This window comes from Trachurus trachurus, assembly GCF_905171665.1.
Source record: "Trachurus trachurus genome assembly, chromosome: 24".
Lineage (NCBI taxonomy): Eukaryota > Metazoa > Chordata > Actinopteri > Carangiformes > Carangidae > Trachurus > Trachurus trachurus.
Genome location: NC_139910.1, coordinates 14,855,762 through 14,874,305, shown reverse-complemented (window position 1 = coordinate 14,874,305; position 18,544 = coordinate 14,855,762). Strand labels below are relative to the sequence as shown.

Genomic DNA, 18,544 nt, shown 5'->3' with positions numbered 1-18,544 from the left:
AGGTCAGATGTAAGTGGATGGATATGCACACACGTTGCCGGAGGCGACCATATGCTTCCCCTTCCTCATTTTTCAACCATACAACAATCATCACATGACAAACCAACACAATCTTTTGCTTGTTCTTAGTGGTAAAGTCAGTCCTGATAACGAGAGAGAGAAAACAAAAGATGACCCAGCTGGTGTTCAGACTGAGTGACCGTTCATCTAGTGGTCACCATCGGCAACTACTGGCCTAATAAAACCGCAAATGTTTCAGAAGAAAAAAGGTAAATAAGAGACGATAAAATAAAAACAGCATTCATTCAATGCCATGTTGCGCCACCAGGTGGCAAAACTGTGTTAAAGAACTAAAGATAGATGCAACATGCCTCCATTTTTTACCTTTTTTTTTGTCTTTATAGCAATGTACAGATTAACAAAAACAAGTGGTTCTTCAAAAAAAAAGTTATTTTCCTGTATAACAATAGTAAACATGAGGGATTTCATCACAAGAAATCCAGCGGAAACAAGGTCGTGTGGTTGTGAAGAGAAGAATGAATGCAAAAAAAACTTGTCTTGGAACACTAGAAAGACGGACGAGGGCGACGTGGAGACTCTCCTCTGAACACAAACCACAACAAGACAGAGATATGACGAGATAAAAAAGCTCGACAGAGAAAAAGTGGGAAACAACCATGTTTCTCTTCGATGGCGAGGTGTGGAGTGCAGGCTCTTTTTTTTCTTGAGGGGAGAGGGAGCACCTGAACATGTTCGTCATCTCCTGCCACATTGCTGCTTTTTTTCCCCCATCTTCCTGACTCCCACCATCACTCCATCCAGTCTCCCTCGTCGAACTCGGACTCGTCCTCGGAGTCGGAGTACTCCACGGCGATGCGGCGTGACAGGATGGTGGCCACGTCATTCCCGACACGCTCGTGTTTAGCCTCCTGCTCTCGTTGCTCTTCCACTTTTCGCAGCTGTATGCCTGTGCAGGAAAATAAAGAACACGATGATCCAATGTCATGGCTTACAATAGTCTAATTGTTCCGAGTACTTAAACATAATCAAGGCTTTTATTGACTGGTAGACAAAGTAGGATAGAAAACTCATTGATCAAGTTCAATCTCATTAAAATTTTGGATGCAAACAAATATTTCATTTCCCATGTTTGACCATCAGTACAAAACACAACGAATATACGTTCCTATATGTTTGTCTTGTATGTTTCAGAAAATCAAATGTAGAATATATTCAAATTTGAGAAGCTGGAGCCACTGAATTCATCATCAAACACAATTTGACGACCAAATTGTGGCTCCTGTCCTCCACTTTTAGCTGCAAACTGTGGAAGGTTTCAAACATTTTGGTAAAACATGACCCACCTTTTCTGATAGCCTCCAGCAGGACGCTGCGTGCATCGCTGATGGGCGGCAGATTGGCTGGATGGTGCCTCTTGGACCCCAAATCGTGGATGGCGTGGGGCGGCGGCGAGGCCATGGCTCCTGCTGAGGGGAAGGCCGGCACCGGCGGCGGGCCCGACAAACAGGGAGAGGAGCTCCGCGCTCCGGGGAGGGGCAGAGGGGGAGGCGGCGGGGGAGGAGGCAGGATGGTGCCGTCCGACTGCGTCCCAGAGCCCATGGGTGGGCCCTTGTCCAGGACCTGCTGGAGACGGGCCGGGGAGGAGGAGTGGAGCGGTGGCGCCACGGGCGGAGGGGCCGGGTGCAGCACGCCGGGGGCGATCTGGAGAGGAGCAGGGGGCGGAGGGATGGCTGGGGGCTGCTGCTGCACTGGCAGCGGAGGAATAGGAGGCGGAGGCGTGCCCCGCAGGCCTGAGGATGGTAAGGGAGGAGGAGGAGGGGGGAGAGGGGGAGGCGGAGGAGGAGGAGTGTTGGAGTTGAGGCCTGCCGTCCGGGCCGGAGACTGGGGTCTGCTGTCGGAAAAACCTGAACTGGAGCTGTAGGGAAGCAGAGAGAGAGACAGACGGAAGGATGATGATGGGAAACAGCTGAGAAGTTCATCTCTGTGTCTGTTGCATATTTCCTTATTACACCGGACAACTCTGGCTCTTTGTTTCCACAGCTTCCACACGAGTGTTGTGTTATTGTGCTGGAGACGCAGCTTTAGCCACGGCGTACAGTAATACCTCATCTGCAAGGTAGTGAGTGGAGGCAGGGCTCAGTGAGGTGTCCATTCACGAGTGTCACTAAAGGACTACAAACCAAGATCAAGATTATTTTCTTCTGTTTTGCTCAACATTGGAAATTAAGTGCTCCATTAGCTCATGAGACAAATCATTTCTTTTCAATTAAAAATGTGCAGCGGTGCATCAGACTCGGCTGCTGTGGAGCCTGTTTACACAGGCTGAGACCGGCGGAAGTCATAATCACACACACACAGTGGCTTTTTAAAGCTGCCATGTTGCCAGAGAGGTTTAGGAGTTTGGCCGGAGTGGTGACGGCGCAGTAGGGGGTTCTTATCTCCGCCACCTGTCCTTGTTATATACGGGAAATCCGAGTACACCAAAGAATGTCTGACTGAGTGTCACCATGCCAAATTATAGGTTAAAGGATGGTGCATATCAGAGGGAAGTATTGAAGTCCCACCGCAGCTAACTCGCACATTAAAGACAGAGTATTGGCCGTTGACTGATGCTGAGGCTGTGTGGGTGGATGGAGCCACTAACCAGTACACTGCAACACAAAGACAGACGCGTTCACAATTTTCTTCCTACGGAGAAAATTGCTGCAGACAAAAAGCGCGAGAGAGAGAATGGGGGTGGAAAATAACGTGTTGAGTACTTCCTCCAAGGCCGAATCCGTATCAATATCTACACAATGAGCTGCATTAAACGCGGAGAAGATTTGAGAGGGGGTAAAGTGAGAAAATGAGCTGCGGAACATAATGATAGTCGGTTGTAAGAGGGAAGAGACTCCGGCATGAAAAGGTCAGAAAAAGACTAAAAAAAGAGATGAAAATAAGAAGAGGGGACAGACGAAGACAGGGATGGACAGGGTTTTGAGGAAGAGGAGACGATAGCCCCGAGGACTTGTGAAAAAAGAAAAAAAAATCAATGATATTTCTGTGGTGGTGCAGCCGCAGCCTTAATCATTCCCTCTGATCTCTCCATCCCTTCAAACTGTGACATATGCAGCTAAAGTGCACAGCAGAAAAACAACCCATAATACGCTCAGTGGCCTTAACACTTTATTGATCCTGCCCTTCTCTGAGCCTTTTCCTCTCCCCCCCTTCGTCTTTGGTCCACTAAACCTTCATCTGTCCATCCATCTAGCATTCCATTCATTCCATCCCTCCTTCCTCTCTGTTTTTTTCCCCGTTACGCTCTAACAGAGTGAAAAACCTTTGTCGTCTTACACAGAATAAATACTTGAAGAAACAAAAAAAGAAACGTGTAGTCAATTGGTCCATAAAAGAAAGGAGGGGGAAAAAAACAAGTGAAAGAAACAAAGCGACGAGGACAGGGTTGAAATTCTGAGAGAGAGACACATTCACTCTGCTTGAGGGTCTAATCCCAGAGCTGCACTAACCTCCTATAGATTGTTATTTTTACTACTATGGAAAACCATTAAATAAAGGTTTCAGAGGGGACATGAAACTGAGACTGTGTGAGTGTGTGTGTGTGTGTGTGTGTGTGTCTGTGTGTGTGTGTGTGTGGTCTCCTGTCCCACCTGATCACAGAGGGTGGCTTGATCTCTCCCAGTGGGTGCATGGGAGGAGGTGGCGGTGGAGGGTCGTGGGGCCGTGAATACATTCTGTCTCCGGTACGGTTCAGCAGCTCGTTCATCTGGCTGTAGGGCAGCGCCGCCAGCGAGAAATGCCCGTCCGAATGCTCCATGTACTGAGCCCTGAGCAGAGAGTTACGTTTTCATTTTCCCACTTGTCCTTGACTTGTCTTTGTGTTTTTGTTCTTCTGATTTTTTTTTTTTTTGGTCTAATTTCTTTGTTACTGTTGTTGTGTGTTTTCCTGCCGGTCCACAAACCACCCATCACTCGTACACGCTTTTATTTCAGCCCTCATCGAAAATGACAGTTAATTTGCGTCACTGCTAATTGCTCACACCAGACTTTCATTTGGTTCTGTGTAAATATATATTCTTTCTTCTTTTTAAAAAAAAATCTAAAACAATAAATGCAAATGTGCCTTAGCTACAAAAAAATCACTTGAGTGGTGCTGCTGTGCACATCTGTCCATCATGCAAACCTTAGCATGCGTTCATGACCACCTATATGAGCTGATACTGTGCATGAAATCCATCCTCATCTGCGCGCAAAGAAAGGATATTTGTGACAGCTGTTCGTTACGCTGACAAATCCAAGAAAACCGCCAATTTGCATAAAATCTTTTCTTATTTATCACGTTGACTGGCAGGGAAATTACTGAATATGAGTGGCGTTGGAGCTTTGAGGCACAATAAATGCAATCACAACTGCGAGGGGACCTTAATCATTGCTGTCGTAGCTGCGTTTTCCTCCGCACCAGTGAAGTGTAAATTGCAAGGAGCCATTCTCAGCGGAGTGGGTACAATTTATTTTTGTAGATGGAGTGATGGCAACCTGCTGATAAATCGGTGTTTACGCAATCGGCACTGTTGAAGCTCACTGATATTTTAAATTACAAGTTATTATATTGTATTTCTGCTGCTTCCATGTTAGTTTGACACCTGTTATTCACTTAAAATATGTCCTTTACGCCCGGTGTACTGTAGATCTAAATGCATGTTTGAGAACTTAAGCATGATACGAACAAATGTCCGGCGATGGTTGATAAATACTGAACCTCCACCTACACATACCGGTTGTTGTGGTAACCTGCAGATCCGTTGGCCTCTCTGTGTTTCTCTTCAGGTATGTCTTGGGCCAGCTCAGCACCCAGCGCCAGTTTCTGCCACTCCTTTTTACGGTCGTGAGGCGCCCGCGGCACCTTCTCCGGTTCCTGCGGACGGTCTATCGCCTTCAGCTTTTTCAGAATGAGATGACGGTGACGACGGTGTGGGACAAGAGGGGGGCAGAGAGAAGAGGTGGAAGATGGTGAGAATCAAAGGAGGATGAATCCACAAGAGGTAGTTTTGGGAGGATGGAGGGAAAGAACATAGTGACGGGAGAGAGGAGAGAGAGGATAAGATCAGCTGCTGTCGAATACATTTCATGCCAGCTTATATACAAAAAAAGAAAACACACACACACACTGCCTGTTTCACTACATCAACAGGAAAAGGTGAGTGAGATTTAAAAGTAAAATAAGAAAAACATTATTGACTGTTTCAGGTACAACACCAAACACACAATCCAATCCAAATTTAAAATGACTTCCCCCCCCTCTGGCCCTTCACACTACATTCCCACATAAATATCCATATACCAAAGCCTCCCACTTAAACAGTTCACTCTCTTTTTACATGGGAGAGCTTTCTATCTGTCTGACACTAGGTGTTGGGAAGCAGAGGGTTTTTTTTTTCTATGGGGAAGAATTTCACAGAAAAGAAAAATACATCATCCAAGCCTGGGAACAGGGAGTGCTCAGTGACTGACCAAATCAAATCACCGTAGTGGGTGAAGCACTTAGAAAAAAAGTGACAATTTGAAAATAGTTGTGTATATTGCAACAATAAGAATCTCATGATCATCATCAAACAGCACTCCCTGTCTCCCAGACTTCAGCATGACTGACTTTCAACACACACTTTTACAGGATTGTAGAAAAAAAGAAAGAAAGAAAAGAAAGAAAGAAAGAAAGTGAGCAGCTGTAGCAGAAATCAGAAATCACACAGTGTTTTTGAAATAATCGCTGTATTTTCACATACCTGCCCTGGAAGGTCTAAGTACCTATAGACCTGATCATACATGCGGGGGTCCTGCAACTACAAGAACAAAAACAAAAACCACAAGAGAAGCACCAGGGGTGAGGGGAGGGGGTTCAAAAAACGGGACAGGATTGAGCGCAACGCCGCCGCACACAGTCAACGGGGACAAAAAAACAACAAAAAACAAGAGTGGGCGGTGAGAGCAAGTGGGACAAAAGGGGGAAGAGAGGGGAAAAGAAAAGTGCTGTTTAACAGAAAATGACAACGTGCACAACCCCCCGGGGGACGTCACAATGCAGGTGGGACACAGCGGCAAACATGGTCCAGCACAAACGCACACCTGTAGACACACACATACACACACACACAGGGGGAAACAGTGCAAACAGAAAGGAGACTCCGGTAGAAAGAGAGAGATCTCACTGGAATGGCAGGACAACTAACAAAGGTGTGTTTCTACGTGTGGAAAAGACATTGAGACCTACTGTATGACAACAATAACAACAACAACAACGCACACTGAAGAATGGCATGCAAAAGAAACACACAACACATGCGAGCGTCAACACAAAAATAACACATGACAGACTGTAGGCACAAGGAGGACACTAAGATGAAGAAGGGGCATTTTACAGTTACAACTAAACACTGATATGCATGACAAGGCCTTTTCAGCCACTTCAGTTATCCTGAGCCACCTTATGCATTCATATTATTAGTCAATGACAATCTGGCATGAACAGTTAATTTGAAAACACAACGTCTTCCTGTGTTAGTACAGATTTTAACGATGAGGATGCTGTTACTCTGTGTTTTCCTTTATGTCGACAAATCCATGACAAGACTAACAACAGCAACGCATGAGCAATATTTCCTGACTTCCCCCCGACCTGCCTGCGGCACTTGGCCCCGAGCCCACACTGCCTCATACTGAAGATATGAATCTTCAAAAACAGGCCACAAATTTATAGTTTAGTTTTTTTTTTAAAGCCGTAAACTCTCCTGAACCAGCTGGGTATTGTAGATTTCTATATGTGCAGTGTAACAGTGTAGTTTATGAGATTTTTTTATTTTTGTAATAGTTTTTTTTAGGGTGGGGGTGGGGGTGGGGGCGGACACAGTCGCAATCCTTGTTAATGGGATTAATTTGTTGCTGATTTTGGCCTTTTCATGTGATTTGTCAATATTATATACACAATATTGACGGATGTATCCTTTAAAGGTCGATCATTAGCTTCAGAAGAGATTGTGGTCATTACATAATCAGATAAGAAGCAAAACTGTGGTACATAATAGGATGAAATGAAAACAGTTCAACAACACTGTTGGTTTTCTAGCCTCTGAGGAATCTAACAGTTCTATTTCCAGTAGCAGGAACACCACTATAGACTGTGTACTTGTGTGAGCGCACATTTGTCATGTATCACAACATTGTGTGTATCACTTCCCCCAGAAATATTTCTTGGTGAGGTAAAGTGAAGGCCTTGGAAATATAATTCCAGTTCCAGCGACACTGACACTCTCCAGTAAAACCAATACTAATCGATCTCTTTTATGTGCCATAGATCCTCCAGGGTGTACTCTACCCTGCTTATTCCACACTGAGTGCATGTGTGTGTGTGTACATGCCTTGTCATCAAAGTGAAACATGCTGACTGATTCAACACAACATGGGATGTGGACTGCATCTGGTCTGGTCTGACTACAGTAAATGATGTTGATTTTTGCCCGCCGGGCGGCAGAGGGCGAGCGTGGGAATAAATGGTAATGCACATTGATTAGGTTTTGATTCATCATGGCCCATTACCCCTGATGAGGCATTGGCTGAGGGGTAGCCTCTACACACACACACACTCAGATAAATGACCTTCTCCTGCACATTCATATATCTGAGCTGACAGACGTGAGACAGCACCGTGTCCCAACGACACTGACCGCTGAGGCAGAAGGAGCTCTGTCAGAAGGTCAGACATTTTAACTTATTATTTTTTCCGAACTGTGCTGAGCCTCTAAAAATTCAGCTGCACGTCGTCTGCCATGTAATTTGGAAGATTAGTTTTACTCCGACTGACCTCTGACTTCCTGATAGGTTTGCGGGCAGCGTGTCTTGGCAATATTTAATCAGGTATTAAACAGCATCATCAGCAAAAAAAAAAGAATGCAATACTACTTAGAGGTTTATAGACTGTTATTATGGGATTTGGCTGTATTGATAGTACAATTAGGAGAGTCGGGGTGGGCAGGTGGCAGGTGGCAGACAGATAAAGCAGGTAAAAGAGTCCAGATTCATAAGTCCATCAGACAACCATCTGGCCAATAGAGCGCCACAGCAACGTGGAGGTGAAAACAGTCTTTGTTCATGGAAAAAAAAAGCAAAGAGTAAACAAGGGAGGGTGGTGCACTGTGTTTGTATACGAGAGAAAATGAGAAACAGTGTGTCTCCCATGTTTGTGCGTGTTTGTCACAGCCGTTATAAATGTGTCTAATTTCAGAGGTTGTGTGTGCCTCTCGTGGGTCGTCATCCTTCATCTGAATGAACTGGCCCTGGCAGAGGGAGTGTCGCTGTGTAAGCAATGCGAGCGCGCGCGTGTGTGTGTGTGATACAGCAGTTAAAGATTTATGTTATATACAGAGTGCGCTCACGTGGTGGTCTGTGTGCATATTCATACTGTATACGGTATGTGTAGTCGTTTTGAGTGTGGTCTCGTGTGTGTGTGTGTGTGTGTGTCTGCATTTTGAGTGCATGTTCAATGTGACAGACTCAGCAGTACTGCATCTATGTTACGGGGTAAATAACCCCCCCAGGGAGGCCCAGGGAGGCATACGGCCCCTGGACCCCCCTGGTGCTGACAATAACACAAACCTCTCGCACAATACACACGCAGTACTGCTGCTGCTCATCTACTGGAATTGTTCTGTACATGCTTGTACTGTATATTTATCTGCTGCTACTGGTTTTTCTGAAGTAATAATTAGAAAATGTTGCATGAGCTGAGGCGAATGTAGCTATTAGAATTTAAAATCAACATATTTTTCTAACAACAATCAAGGCGACACATAGGAAGACATCTTTGTTGAAACGTGTGTCAGAGAGTTAGTTTGGACCACTGAAGCGGTGCAGACTCGGGCGTCTGTGGAGGGTTCCCAAGGTGCAGTTATATCAACACTATTAGTTTGGCAAAAGGAGACGGATGTGAGTTATCTGGTTAGTTAAAAGTCTTCTCCATGGCTGTGTCCCAAATTTTTTGATTTTCATAGAAACTTCATACATCTTCATACGACATGCGAACGTGCACTGACTTGACATTTGCGGAGTGTTAAAGCTACAATTCTGTGCGTGATGAGGCCAGCGAGTACATTTAAAACTCAACAGCGAAGAAGTAATTGGACATCTAGTCAGATTTCTAAAAACGACTTAATTTAGAGGGGTGTCAAATTGATAATTGTGGGTTTTTTTTTCACTTGACAGAAGTTTTCAAGAAGTCCTGGGACCTGGGATGCAGCCAGGACAGGTGAAAATACTGGAGGGTTGTTAGTAACGGGGTCGGAGATGGGAAGCTCACTTTATCCAGAGCAAACCAAGAGGGAGGGAGGAAGAGGAGAGCGGGAAGGAGGGAGGGCTGCAGGCTGCCATGTTGGGAGCAGATGCTCTGTTGGATGGCAGGGAGTGTGTGTGTGTGTGGGGAGCGGGGAGTAGGGGCGGTAGGGGGTGGGTCTTACCTCTGGGGGACTGAGGAGGGGAGGAGGGGTTTCAGAGAGGACTCTTATAGGGCCCTTGGGACACACAAGATAAGGCATTTCCAGCTGCACAGAGTTAGACAGAGTTAGACCGGGATCCGCAGGAGAGAACGCACAGATAATGTGGAGAGGAACAAAGTCAGAGGAGGAGAGATCCTCAGGCAGTGTTTATACACATTTCGTCTACCGTGACACAAAATTGTGCAGCACTGACACTGACATACACAACACATTATGTTCAGCTGTCTGTGTGGATAAAATAAGGGACGTTATCACCTGCTTTGTTTAAAATTGACATGACTATATTCAAGCTCTGTCTGGTAAACACGCACAGCATGAAAGTTCAGTTTATGTATAGTAGTAGTATAAATTTAGATTACTGCAAATACACCATATGCAATAGCTGGATAACACTCAGTCACGCTTTTTATTATCTGAGTCAATCCAAAGTGAGATAGCTGAATGCCACTTCCATACTGCTGTGCTCCCTCACTCTCCTGAGCCGCTCTTGCACTTGCGATGACTCGCTCGCAACAAGCTACAAGCAGGATGTGATAATGTTGGCACAAGCTTGAAAAAAAAAAAATCCCTCTCCTAAAGCCAGCGGATGCAGCATCCTGTCCACTCTCTTAGCTTCCTAAGAAACCGTCAGACTCGCTGCTGCACCATATAAATGTGACTCGACAGCAATCAGGTTTGAAGTCATCACTTTTTCATACTTGCAGCTGAATGATTCAGTGCCCTTTGGCATATGTTACAATGACTGCAGAGCCATGGCCGTGTCTTCCTGTCGAGTCCCCTGCACAGTTCAGATTTTTATTTTTTATTTTTTTCTGAAAATCTTTTGTTTTTGTTGTGCAGCTGGTGAAGTTTGTGCCTTGTTTTTTACAAGATTAAGTGACAAGCAGGAGTTCATTTGTGCATACCTATGTTTGCCAACTTTGAAATTGCTGCTTTAATGAGACATGTGCTCCAAATCACATTAAACACTCTGCTCAGTCCTCCCTCCTGTGTTAAAAGGTGCTGTTTAAATGAAACAATCTGCTGTTAAAGTGACCGTCATTATTACAGTTGTCTGGTGTGTGCTGTAGCTGTGTTGTGGACCAGTCTGAAATACCTAACATCCATATTCATTTGCTGGGCAATAATGATTTTTGTAAACAATATGTACTCAGTGCAATATGCTGCCAAGGCATCAATATGAAATGTCAGCATGTAGCATGAAATCAATTTTCTTGATTTATTTGCATGTGCTGAGGTGTCTGAGCGATACACCGTCTGCACATTCAGCTCTAACACGCTGTCTCCTCTAGTCTGGATATAAGTCACTCTTTTTTTTTTTTCTACAGGAGTTCACAGATCCCTTTCGATCTCTCCGCTCCACACATACATCCCCTCCGGAGGGGAACTGTTCCCTGCTGCACACAAGTGGCTCAGCGTGTCCATGTTGACGGTGGAGGAGCGGCCTGGGACGTTCGCGGCCGCTGTGGCCCGTAGCGGGGGGGGGAACCGTTCAGGGTGTCAGTCTCGCTCCATCTCTGCATCTCGCTGCTCCGAGCCTCCTCGGTCTCAGTCCATGTCTCGGTCTCTCGAATGGACCGGAGTTGTTGCCAGGGCAACGGAACGGAAGCAAGTGGGGTAAAAAGGGATTGAGTGACTTTTGCAGGGCGAGGAATTAAATGTAAACTCGTATCAGAAAGTGATGGAGAGCTATTTGCTATTTGCTTACTGCAATTGTGTGAGGGTTTGCATTGAGGATACAGGGAGTTGTCTTATTTCATTTATTTATGTCTTCTTGGCTATAGCAGCCTGTGCCTCTAAAAAAAGAAAAAGAAAGATCCTACACAACATTTTATTGAACAGAGAAGCTCTGGTGCATCTAACCCATAAAACTGCATGTCAACTTTTGGGTGACATGCATGTCAAAAATTAGCGACATTTCTTGTCACGTGCGACAATGCAGGAAAAAAATAAGTTTTATACAGGCTTGAATCATGCTTGTTTCATTTGCATACAACAGATTTTAATGAGGACTGGCAGCGATACTTTTTCGTTGGAGCAAGTAAAAAAAAAAAGAAGAGCTTATTCTTGATTTAGTATACTAAATAAGAAAAAAAAAACAGGCTGGAGTTTAATCAGTATTTGCCATTAAAAGGCTTGCCAGTGCTATAATGAGATGAGAACAGGAGAGGAAGAGCCGAAGGAGATTCTCCACGGGGGAGCCCACTGCTAGAGACAAACATCGATGTAGTGTGGACTCAGGCATTGATCTCATTGAGATGTTTCGTTTCTCTCTTCCCACTCTCCTCCCAACTTTCTCTTTCTTGTTTTTTTTTCCTCCTCATGTGTCCCTGGGACTTTCCTCTCGCTCGCTCTGTCTCCCTCTGACTGGCTCAGCACATAGCCCACTGCTAATCCAGTGAGGCTGAGGCTAACACAGGAGCTAATGAGATTAGGACACTGCGGGTTTCTTTCCCCCTCTCTCTATCCTGTGCTGCTCTTCATTTATCACCAGCTGCTAATCTGTATGTGTGTGTGTGTGTGTGTGTGTGTGTGTGTGTGTGTATTGAGTAGTGTGTAAATGTGGTTTTAGGCCATTAGTGACATGATGAAATGTCTGCTGGTTGACTATGACGAAGCAGGGGATACAGCGACAACATTCAACATCCTCTGCTGTTGATTTCACATTTTGACAATGGACCATGGATGAAAGTTGGGTTTCACATAGGCTACTAGATTTTAAAATAGTGTTTTAAACTTAAATTGTTTTTATTATATTGTGCGAACCTCTAGGTTTTAGAGCAAACCTATTTTTTCTATATTTTTTTGCAGAGATAGGAAGATGGAGTGACAAAGGAAGTCAGGGAGAGAAATAGAGAGTGTGGGGCGGGGGCGGGGGGTGATGAGGCCTGGGTACAGTTTCCTGCTGCAGTGAAAGTAAATGAAGCCTTTAAAGTTACTGCATACTGTACATTTCCTCCAGGCTGATGACTTACAAACTGTCTGTTGCTACACCCACTGATGCATTATAAGCACAACACTGGTCTGCAGTAAGGAGTGCTCTACATTGCCTTCAGAAAACTGAGAAGTAATAAGTTAGTCAGGGGTTCGTAAAAAGGACGACATGAGAGTCTGAATCCAGGTTTTATATCAATATTTAGTTCAACAAGATGATGCCATGATTCCTTGTTTTTTTTTTTTTTAATTTCCACTTGTTTAGTTGTTCTGCTCTCTAATTTCAGAAGAAGCATGAACAGAGGCCTTGAATTATGTAGGAAAAAAAAGCTGAGTTGTTCTGAAAGTTTTGGCCAGCAGTGTGGTTCAATCATGAAAACGATGTAATGGAGCTCTGACACTTGGAAGAACATGGAGGAAATGTCAAAGTTGCTGGAGAACTGGATCTACTTTAGAGCAAAAACATCAGAGAAGAGGTGTTATCCATCAAACCACTTGTACTGTTCAAACAGTCTAAATGTCACCTCTCCATTATAAATGCCCTCGTTGCCTCTCTGCTCCTCCAGTCATTCAGTCTGCTCCTGCTGAGACGCCCTGAGCTAAAATATTTGATTTGTGGTCGATCCTCTGTGGTGTAAGAAACTTTGACCTGAACTTGTGAACTGTCTCTCTCTGTGCCTTGGTTGAATTCAATTGCTCCTGCTACTGGTTGGAAGGCATCCAAAACGATTTTCCTGGTTCAGTGGATTTAAGGGGTGATGTATTTGGAAAAAAAAACTTTTAGAGTCAGCTACAAAAAGCTTTACTTCTCTACAGACCAGAGCTGATGTCTGTTTACTGAACGTACCAGCACTTTATCTTAAGTGTATTCTTTTTATTGACTGAAAATTGACTGAGCCTTCATTCCTTTGTTTTTTTCCCCTTTATTTTTGCTTTAACTATATCTACAAAATGTTCTAATTTGGACTTTAATATTCCTTTTGACGGCATTTCTCTGCCACAACTCAGCTGTGAAAAAGTAAGATGAATGGGAGCCAAAAGAGAAAAGAGTGAAGACTGAAGGACAGACATTAAGGAGGAAAGAAAGAGAGAGAGAGTGAGAATGAGAGAAAACTGGAACATTGCCTGTCACGGCACAAAATGTGCTGGCAGCCAATCTCAGATAGCTTCACGCTGACTGACAGCTGGCACGGCCTGTCAGGCCCCCGACGCCGCAGCTGCATGGTAGATCATGGTCAATTTGGATCTTTTTAAGCGTTTGTCTGTGCATATCAGTGCCTGTGTGTATCTGTTTGTCTGTATGTGTGTGTGTGTGTGTGTGTGTGTCCATGGTAAAGCTGTTATTATGAGAAATATTTAGAAGTTTAGAAGCAACGAATGATGTGGATGTCTGTAATCTACTGGTGAAATAATAAGGCAGGAGTACAAAGAGTATACATAATTACAGCGACACACACACACACACGCACACACACACTTCATCACACACACTTCATGAAGAGCATGACTGAGGCACATTAAAATGATGCGGCAGAACCACTCAATGTGCGAACTGATGAAGTGTGGATCTATCAACGTTCGCACACTTCATACATGTGCGTATGTGTGCGTGCGTAACTCTTATTTTCCACTCCTCTCCTTCTTCAACGACTGATTCTGCATGCTTTCCATAAACACACACATATAACTTCTCCACACTGTATTTACCCTGATCCTCATTCAGACCATTTATCCGCCATGATGGTTACACAAACCAACAAATATGTGTGCATAATCCCTCTAATCCATCCTGCTCTCCCTGTGAATGTCTTCTAGGCCTTTCCATGGGGTCTGTCTAACTGCCAGTGTGGTGAGGAGGGAAATGAGCGAGGCTTTACAAGCTGAGCCCACCCGGGGCTTTAATTAGAATGAAATCACTGGAATGAGCTTTGGCTACAAGCGGTCACATCAACCTAACCCTCTGAAGTAAATAACGTCTGTTTACTGTTGCAAATGAGCTTTGTGTTTCATTTTTACATTCAGAACAAACATAATGTATGTTTCTTTTGCTGCAACAAAGCTGATGAATATTAAACTGCAAAAAAACAACAGCGTATAAATATCGTTAATTGCTCTCCATCCGTCCGTCCAACTAATTCCTGGCTAAACTCTGTCCTCTGTCCTCTGTCCTCTGTCCTCTCTGCCCCCGCTCCCACAATCATTAAAAACCTCATAATGACGTGCTCCTCATTCACACGGACGCTCTGCGCAAACATCACCCTCCTTATTTCTCATTGACACACGACTGTAAAAAGGCGTTGATTGACGGCGAGGGAGCAAAATGTGGCGCACGCCCTTTTTCCCACGCAGCGAGACGCAAGCTGGTGCTGATTAGAAGCTCCTGGTTCGGAGGGTGGGAAACCCCTTTATTCGGCATTAGCTAAGGGGAGAGGAGCATTCTATGGATGTGAAAGAGCTCTTTTAATTTAATTGGTATGTGTCTGTGTTAATCAAAATTAAACACACACAGGCTCATCAGACTTCATGTGTGTGTGTGTGTGTGTGTGTGGAGAGCGTCCTCTGGAGGGTAAGTGGGTGTGTGTGTGTGTGTGTGTGTGTGTGTGTGTGTGTGTGTGTGTGTGTGTGTGTGTGTGTGTGTGTGTGTGTGTGTGTGTGTGTGTGTGCAGAGGCAGAGAGATGACGCATAGTGGCGGGCCAAGTGAACAGCAGATGCTCCCATTAATTAGATGTAATGATCGCACAAGTAATAACTAAGAGGGTTGACTAGAGGAAGAGTTGATTAATCTATGAGTGGTGGCTAATTAATGCATTAGACTACATGGTGCTAAGCCAGGCCTGTGACTGTGTCGGTGAATCCCACTGTGGGGTGTTTATTCAAGCAGGACGCGTCAATCTGCATCTGTACGGAGGATTGGGGAAGCCTCGGCCTATAGCTGCAATACAACGAGTCCGCTCAACTGGAGCGTGAACACAAACTCAAAGTGTGCAGTGCCGGGCGCCCTGTGCTGGTAATTATCAAGACTTACCTTCTGTTTCCGCCTCTCCTTCCTCTTGTCCTCTGTGTCCTGCAGCATCTTCTCTCTCCACAGGTCAAAGAAATAGGACGGATTGGTGTAGAACTTCAGCCCCTCCTTCCCGTCGTCCCTGTGGACGGACAGAAAGGAAACTCATTATATCTCGGTATTGGTATTCTGGAGGCTTGGTTGGCTAAATAACAAAATAAAAACATCATACATCCTGGGGAAAAAAATGTGGGGCTTTGGGGCACACTGTAACTGCAGTGATTAGTTGAATTAATTTAGTGGAAAATTAATCTGCAACTTTTTGCAAGTTACTTTTAAAACAAAATGCCTCAGCATCTAAAATGTGGATGCTTTTCTCTACATTGCAGGAAACTGAATATCTTTACGTTTTTGGACTGTCAGTCAGACAAAACTACTTTCCACAAGGTCAATGAAGTGAGGTCAATGAGGCATTTTGATCTTATAATAAACAACAGAGGATAGGAAGCAATACAAGAAGTAATCAAGGGTGTCAATCAATAGATGAATCCATAAAACCTGTAGTTGCAGTTACAGATACATATTTTTAATTCCATTTACAGTATGTGACTGTTTAGGGACCAATATAGCAAATACTGCTGTAATAAATGGAAAGGCTGCACCAGTTGTTGTCATTATCATTTAAATCACCCAATTATTTTCTAAATGTACCAATAGATTGTTGGACTAAAATAGTGGAGAATGGCTCACAATTTCCAAAACAAGACATTTAAAGGTTGATGTCTACAAATGTCAGTTTGACACAAATGTTAGACTAAAAAAAGCTAACATTTTGACATCAGAGAATGTTTTTCCTAAAAGATAGGCTGGCACAGGGAAACCGTAACAAATAGCAGTTTTTCCTCTTTCATTATACTTTTTGTTTTCTTTGCGAACCAGTTGTTGCAGAAGGCGGACAACTGAAAAACTGAGAGTGAGAGACATGCTTGATCAAATCACATTTATTTTCCTGACTCCTGTCCTCGCCTGTCTCGGTCTGCTATCCTTCATGAAATCATATCTGTTTACCCTTTGTCATGAATAATAGCTAATGTCCTGCTCTATCATTCATCCCCTCTCAACTCTGCTCTGCTCTCTTTCCTCCTCACTCTCATTACAGAGGCTTTTGTGGCTGGTGCTCACTGCAGGGAGCGCCCTTATGATGATAGGGAAGGAAACGAAGAGGTGCAAGTATTTATCACATCAAAGGAAATTATCTTGACAATGAAATGATTACAAAGAAATGCCCAGACATGATGTCTGGAAATGTCATTTCATATCAAAACTTGTTGATGTCTTTGTCTTCTTTCAATTCTTATCAGTTTTCAAATGTCTTTCTTTCCATCATTTACAATAGATTGTATGCAGTGAGTCAGAGGTCTGTCAGAGGCTGCGGCATTGCAGCCCAGTTTTATTTAAATGTGCTCGGGTCCATATCAGTGTTCAGCCCATGAAATGTTCTGAACCATTGCACCTCCAGAGCAGGGAATGTAAATGTTAATGCAAAATGGAAAGAGAAAAAAATCTCAGTTGCATAAATCTGAAAAATCTGAGTCAAAGATCAACACAATAATATATTTTCCATGTGCAAACATGCATAATCTACATATCACCTAAGCAACAGCTCGATTTTTCATTGCATTGTTGCATAAATCCACTGCAAATATCAGGAGCTGAGCGGATTGAGATAAACAGCTGTTGATGCTGTAATTCCCTCCATTTAAATGACCTCTCTACTCTTTTTTAAATACGTTTCCTCGTTAGAATACACTCCTCCAATTGTGTGGTGCAAATCAACTGCATCGCCCCCGGAGGACAGCCAGTCTTTCAGAGCTGTGTCTCTGCTGAAGGGCATTCAAAAGGACATTTCAGGTTTGCCTTCAAACTGAGAAATAATGCAATGGAATATTTGCAGCATCCGGTCTAGTCAGTGGCCAAAATTCAACTTCGAACCCCAATTTGAACTCATGTGTAGATGCCCTCGACCGACCGGTGTCTGCGACGCCTTGGGAGGCAATTATTTGGTGATGACACTGATTAGAGCAAGAACAAGAACACAGAGCATGAAAAGGAAAAGCTTCAAAAGTCAGGAGTGGAAAGTTTAATGGTATGCACCACAACAAAGGGAAGACAACTGAATTCAATAATGGGATAAGGCAAGAGTGGAGAGACAGCTACTGTAGTGTGAGGATGTGTGAGTTTGTGTGTGTCTGTGTGTGTGTTTGCACTGTGGGTAGTATTATGTGTGTTGGTGTAAAGGACTATGTATAGTATTTGCTCTGTGTAAACCTGAGGTGCATGTTTGTGTGTGTGATGGATCCCACAGAGCCTCCTGCTGTGATGTGATGTGATGGGAGGAGAGGAGAGAGATACAGTAGAGAAAAGAGAAGAAAAAGATGAGAAGAGAAGAGAGAGTAAAAGCAAAAGAAAGCATGAGGACGAAAGATGGAGAGAGAGAGTGAATGGCAAAGCAACCGAGAAGATCAAAGTACAGTATTTTAAATTATGAATCATAAGAATGAAATCATCACCCATGATAATCCCAATCAACCATTCAGAGCTGATGAACAAACCAGCTCTGGGATCGGAGCTGCATGGAGACTAAACCAAAATTCACTCACTCACTGAAATAGAAACAGCAGAATGTATCACATTATGACCTTTTTGTTTTATCCAGTGATGATTTGCTGCACTTGCTCTTCTTCAACAGTCTCTAGCAGAATATCAATTAGAGATGAAACATTTTTATCCACTAATTGACTGACAGAAATGTAATTTTTAAGAATTGTGATGATAGCACTAGTTCAAAAATTATTGGCACAAAAAAATATATATATATATCGCTGGTGACATTTGGCTCACAGAACTTGTGATGAGCCTTTAAGCAAAAAAAAAAGTACATTTATTTACACCTAATTCAACCAGCAGCATTATTTCTTCTTAAATAAACCAAATTAAATGTAAATGGATAGCCGCAGTGCAAAACAGGGCATTCAGAGAGTGGTTGGA

At 43.8% G+C, this 18,544-nt stretch overlaps 1 protein-coding gene across 1 annotated transcript in view; it reads right to left on the bottom strand.

The window, feature by feature from the left end:
* Positions 1–377: 377 nt before the first annotated feature.
* Positions 378–18,544, bottom strand: part of wasf1 (WASP family member 1) — a 58,790-nt gene continuing 40,623 nt past the window's right edge. Inside the window, exons 5-11 of the mRNA XM_084000080.1 lie at positions 15,521–15,638; positions 9,522–9,605; positions 5,802–5,858; positions 4,794–4,957; positions 3,669–3,845; positions 1,365–1,936; positions 378–967 (exon numbers count right to left, since the gene is read on the bottom strand). Of these exons, the coding sequence (XP_083856206.1) occupies positions 810–967; positions 1,365–1,936; positions 3,669–3,845; positions 4,794–4,957; positions 5,802–5,858; positions 9,522–9,605; positions 15,521–15,638 (1,330 nt within the window). The 3' untranslated portion in view covers positions 378–809. The remainder of the gene's footprint in view (positions 968–1,364; positions 1,937–3,668; positions 3,846–4,793; positions 4,958–5,801; positions 5,859–9,521; positions 9,606–15,520; positions 15,639–18,544) is intronic.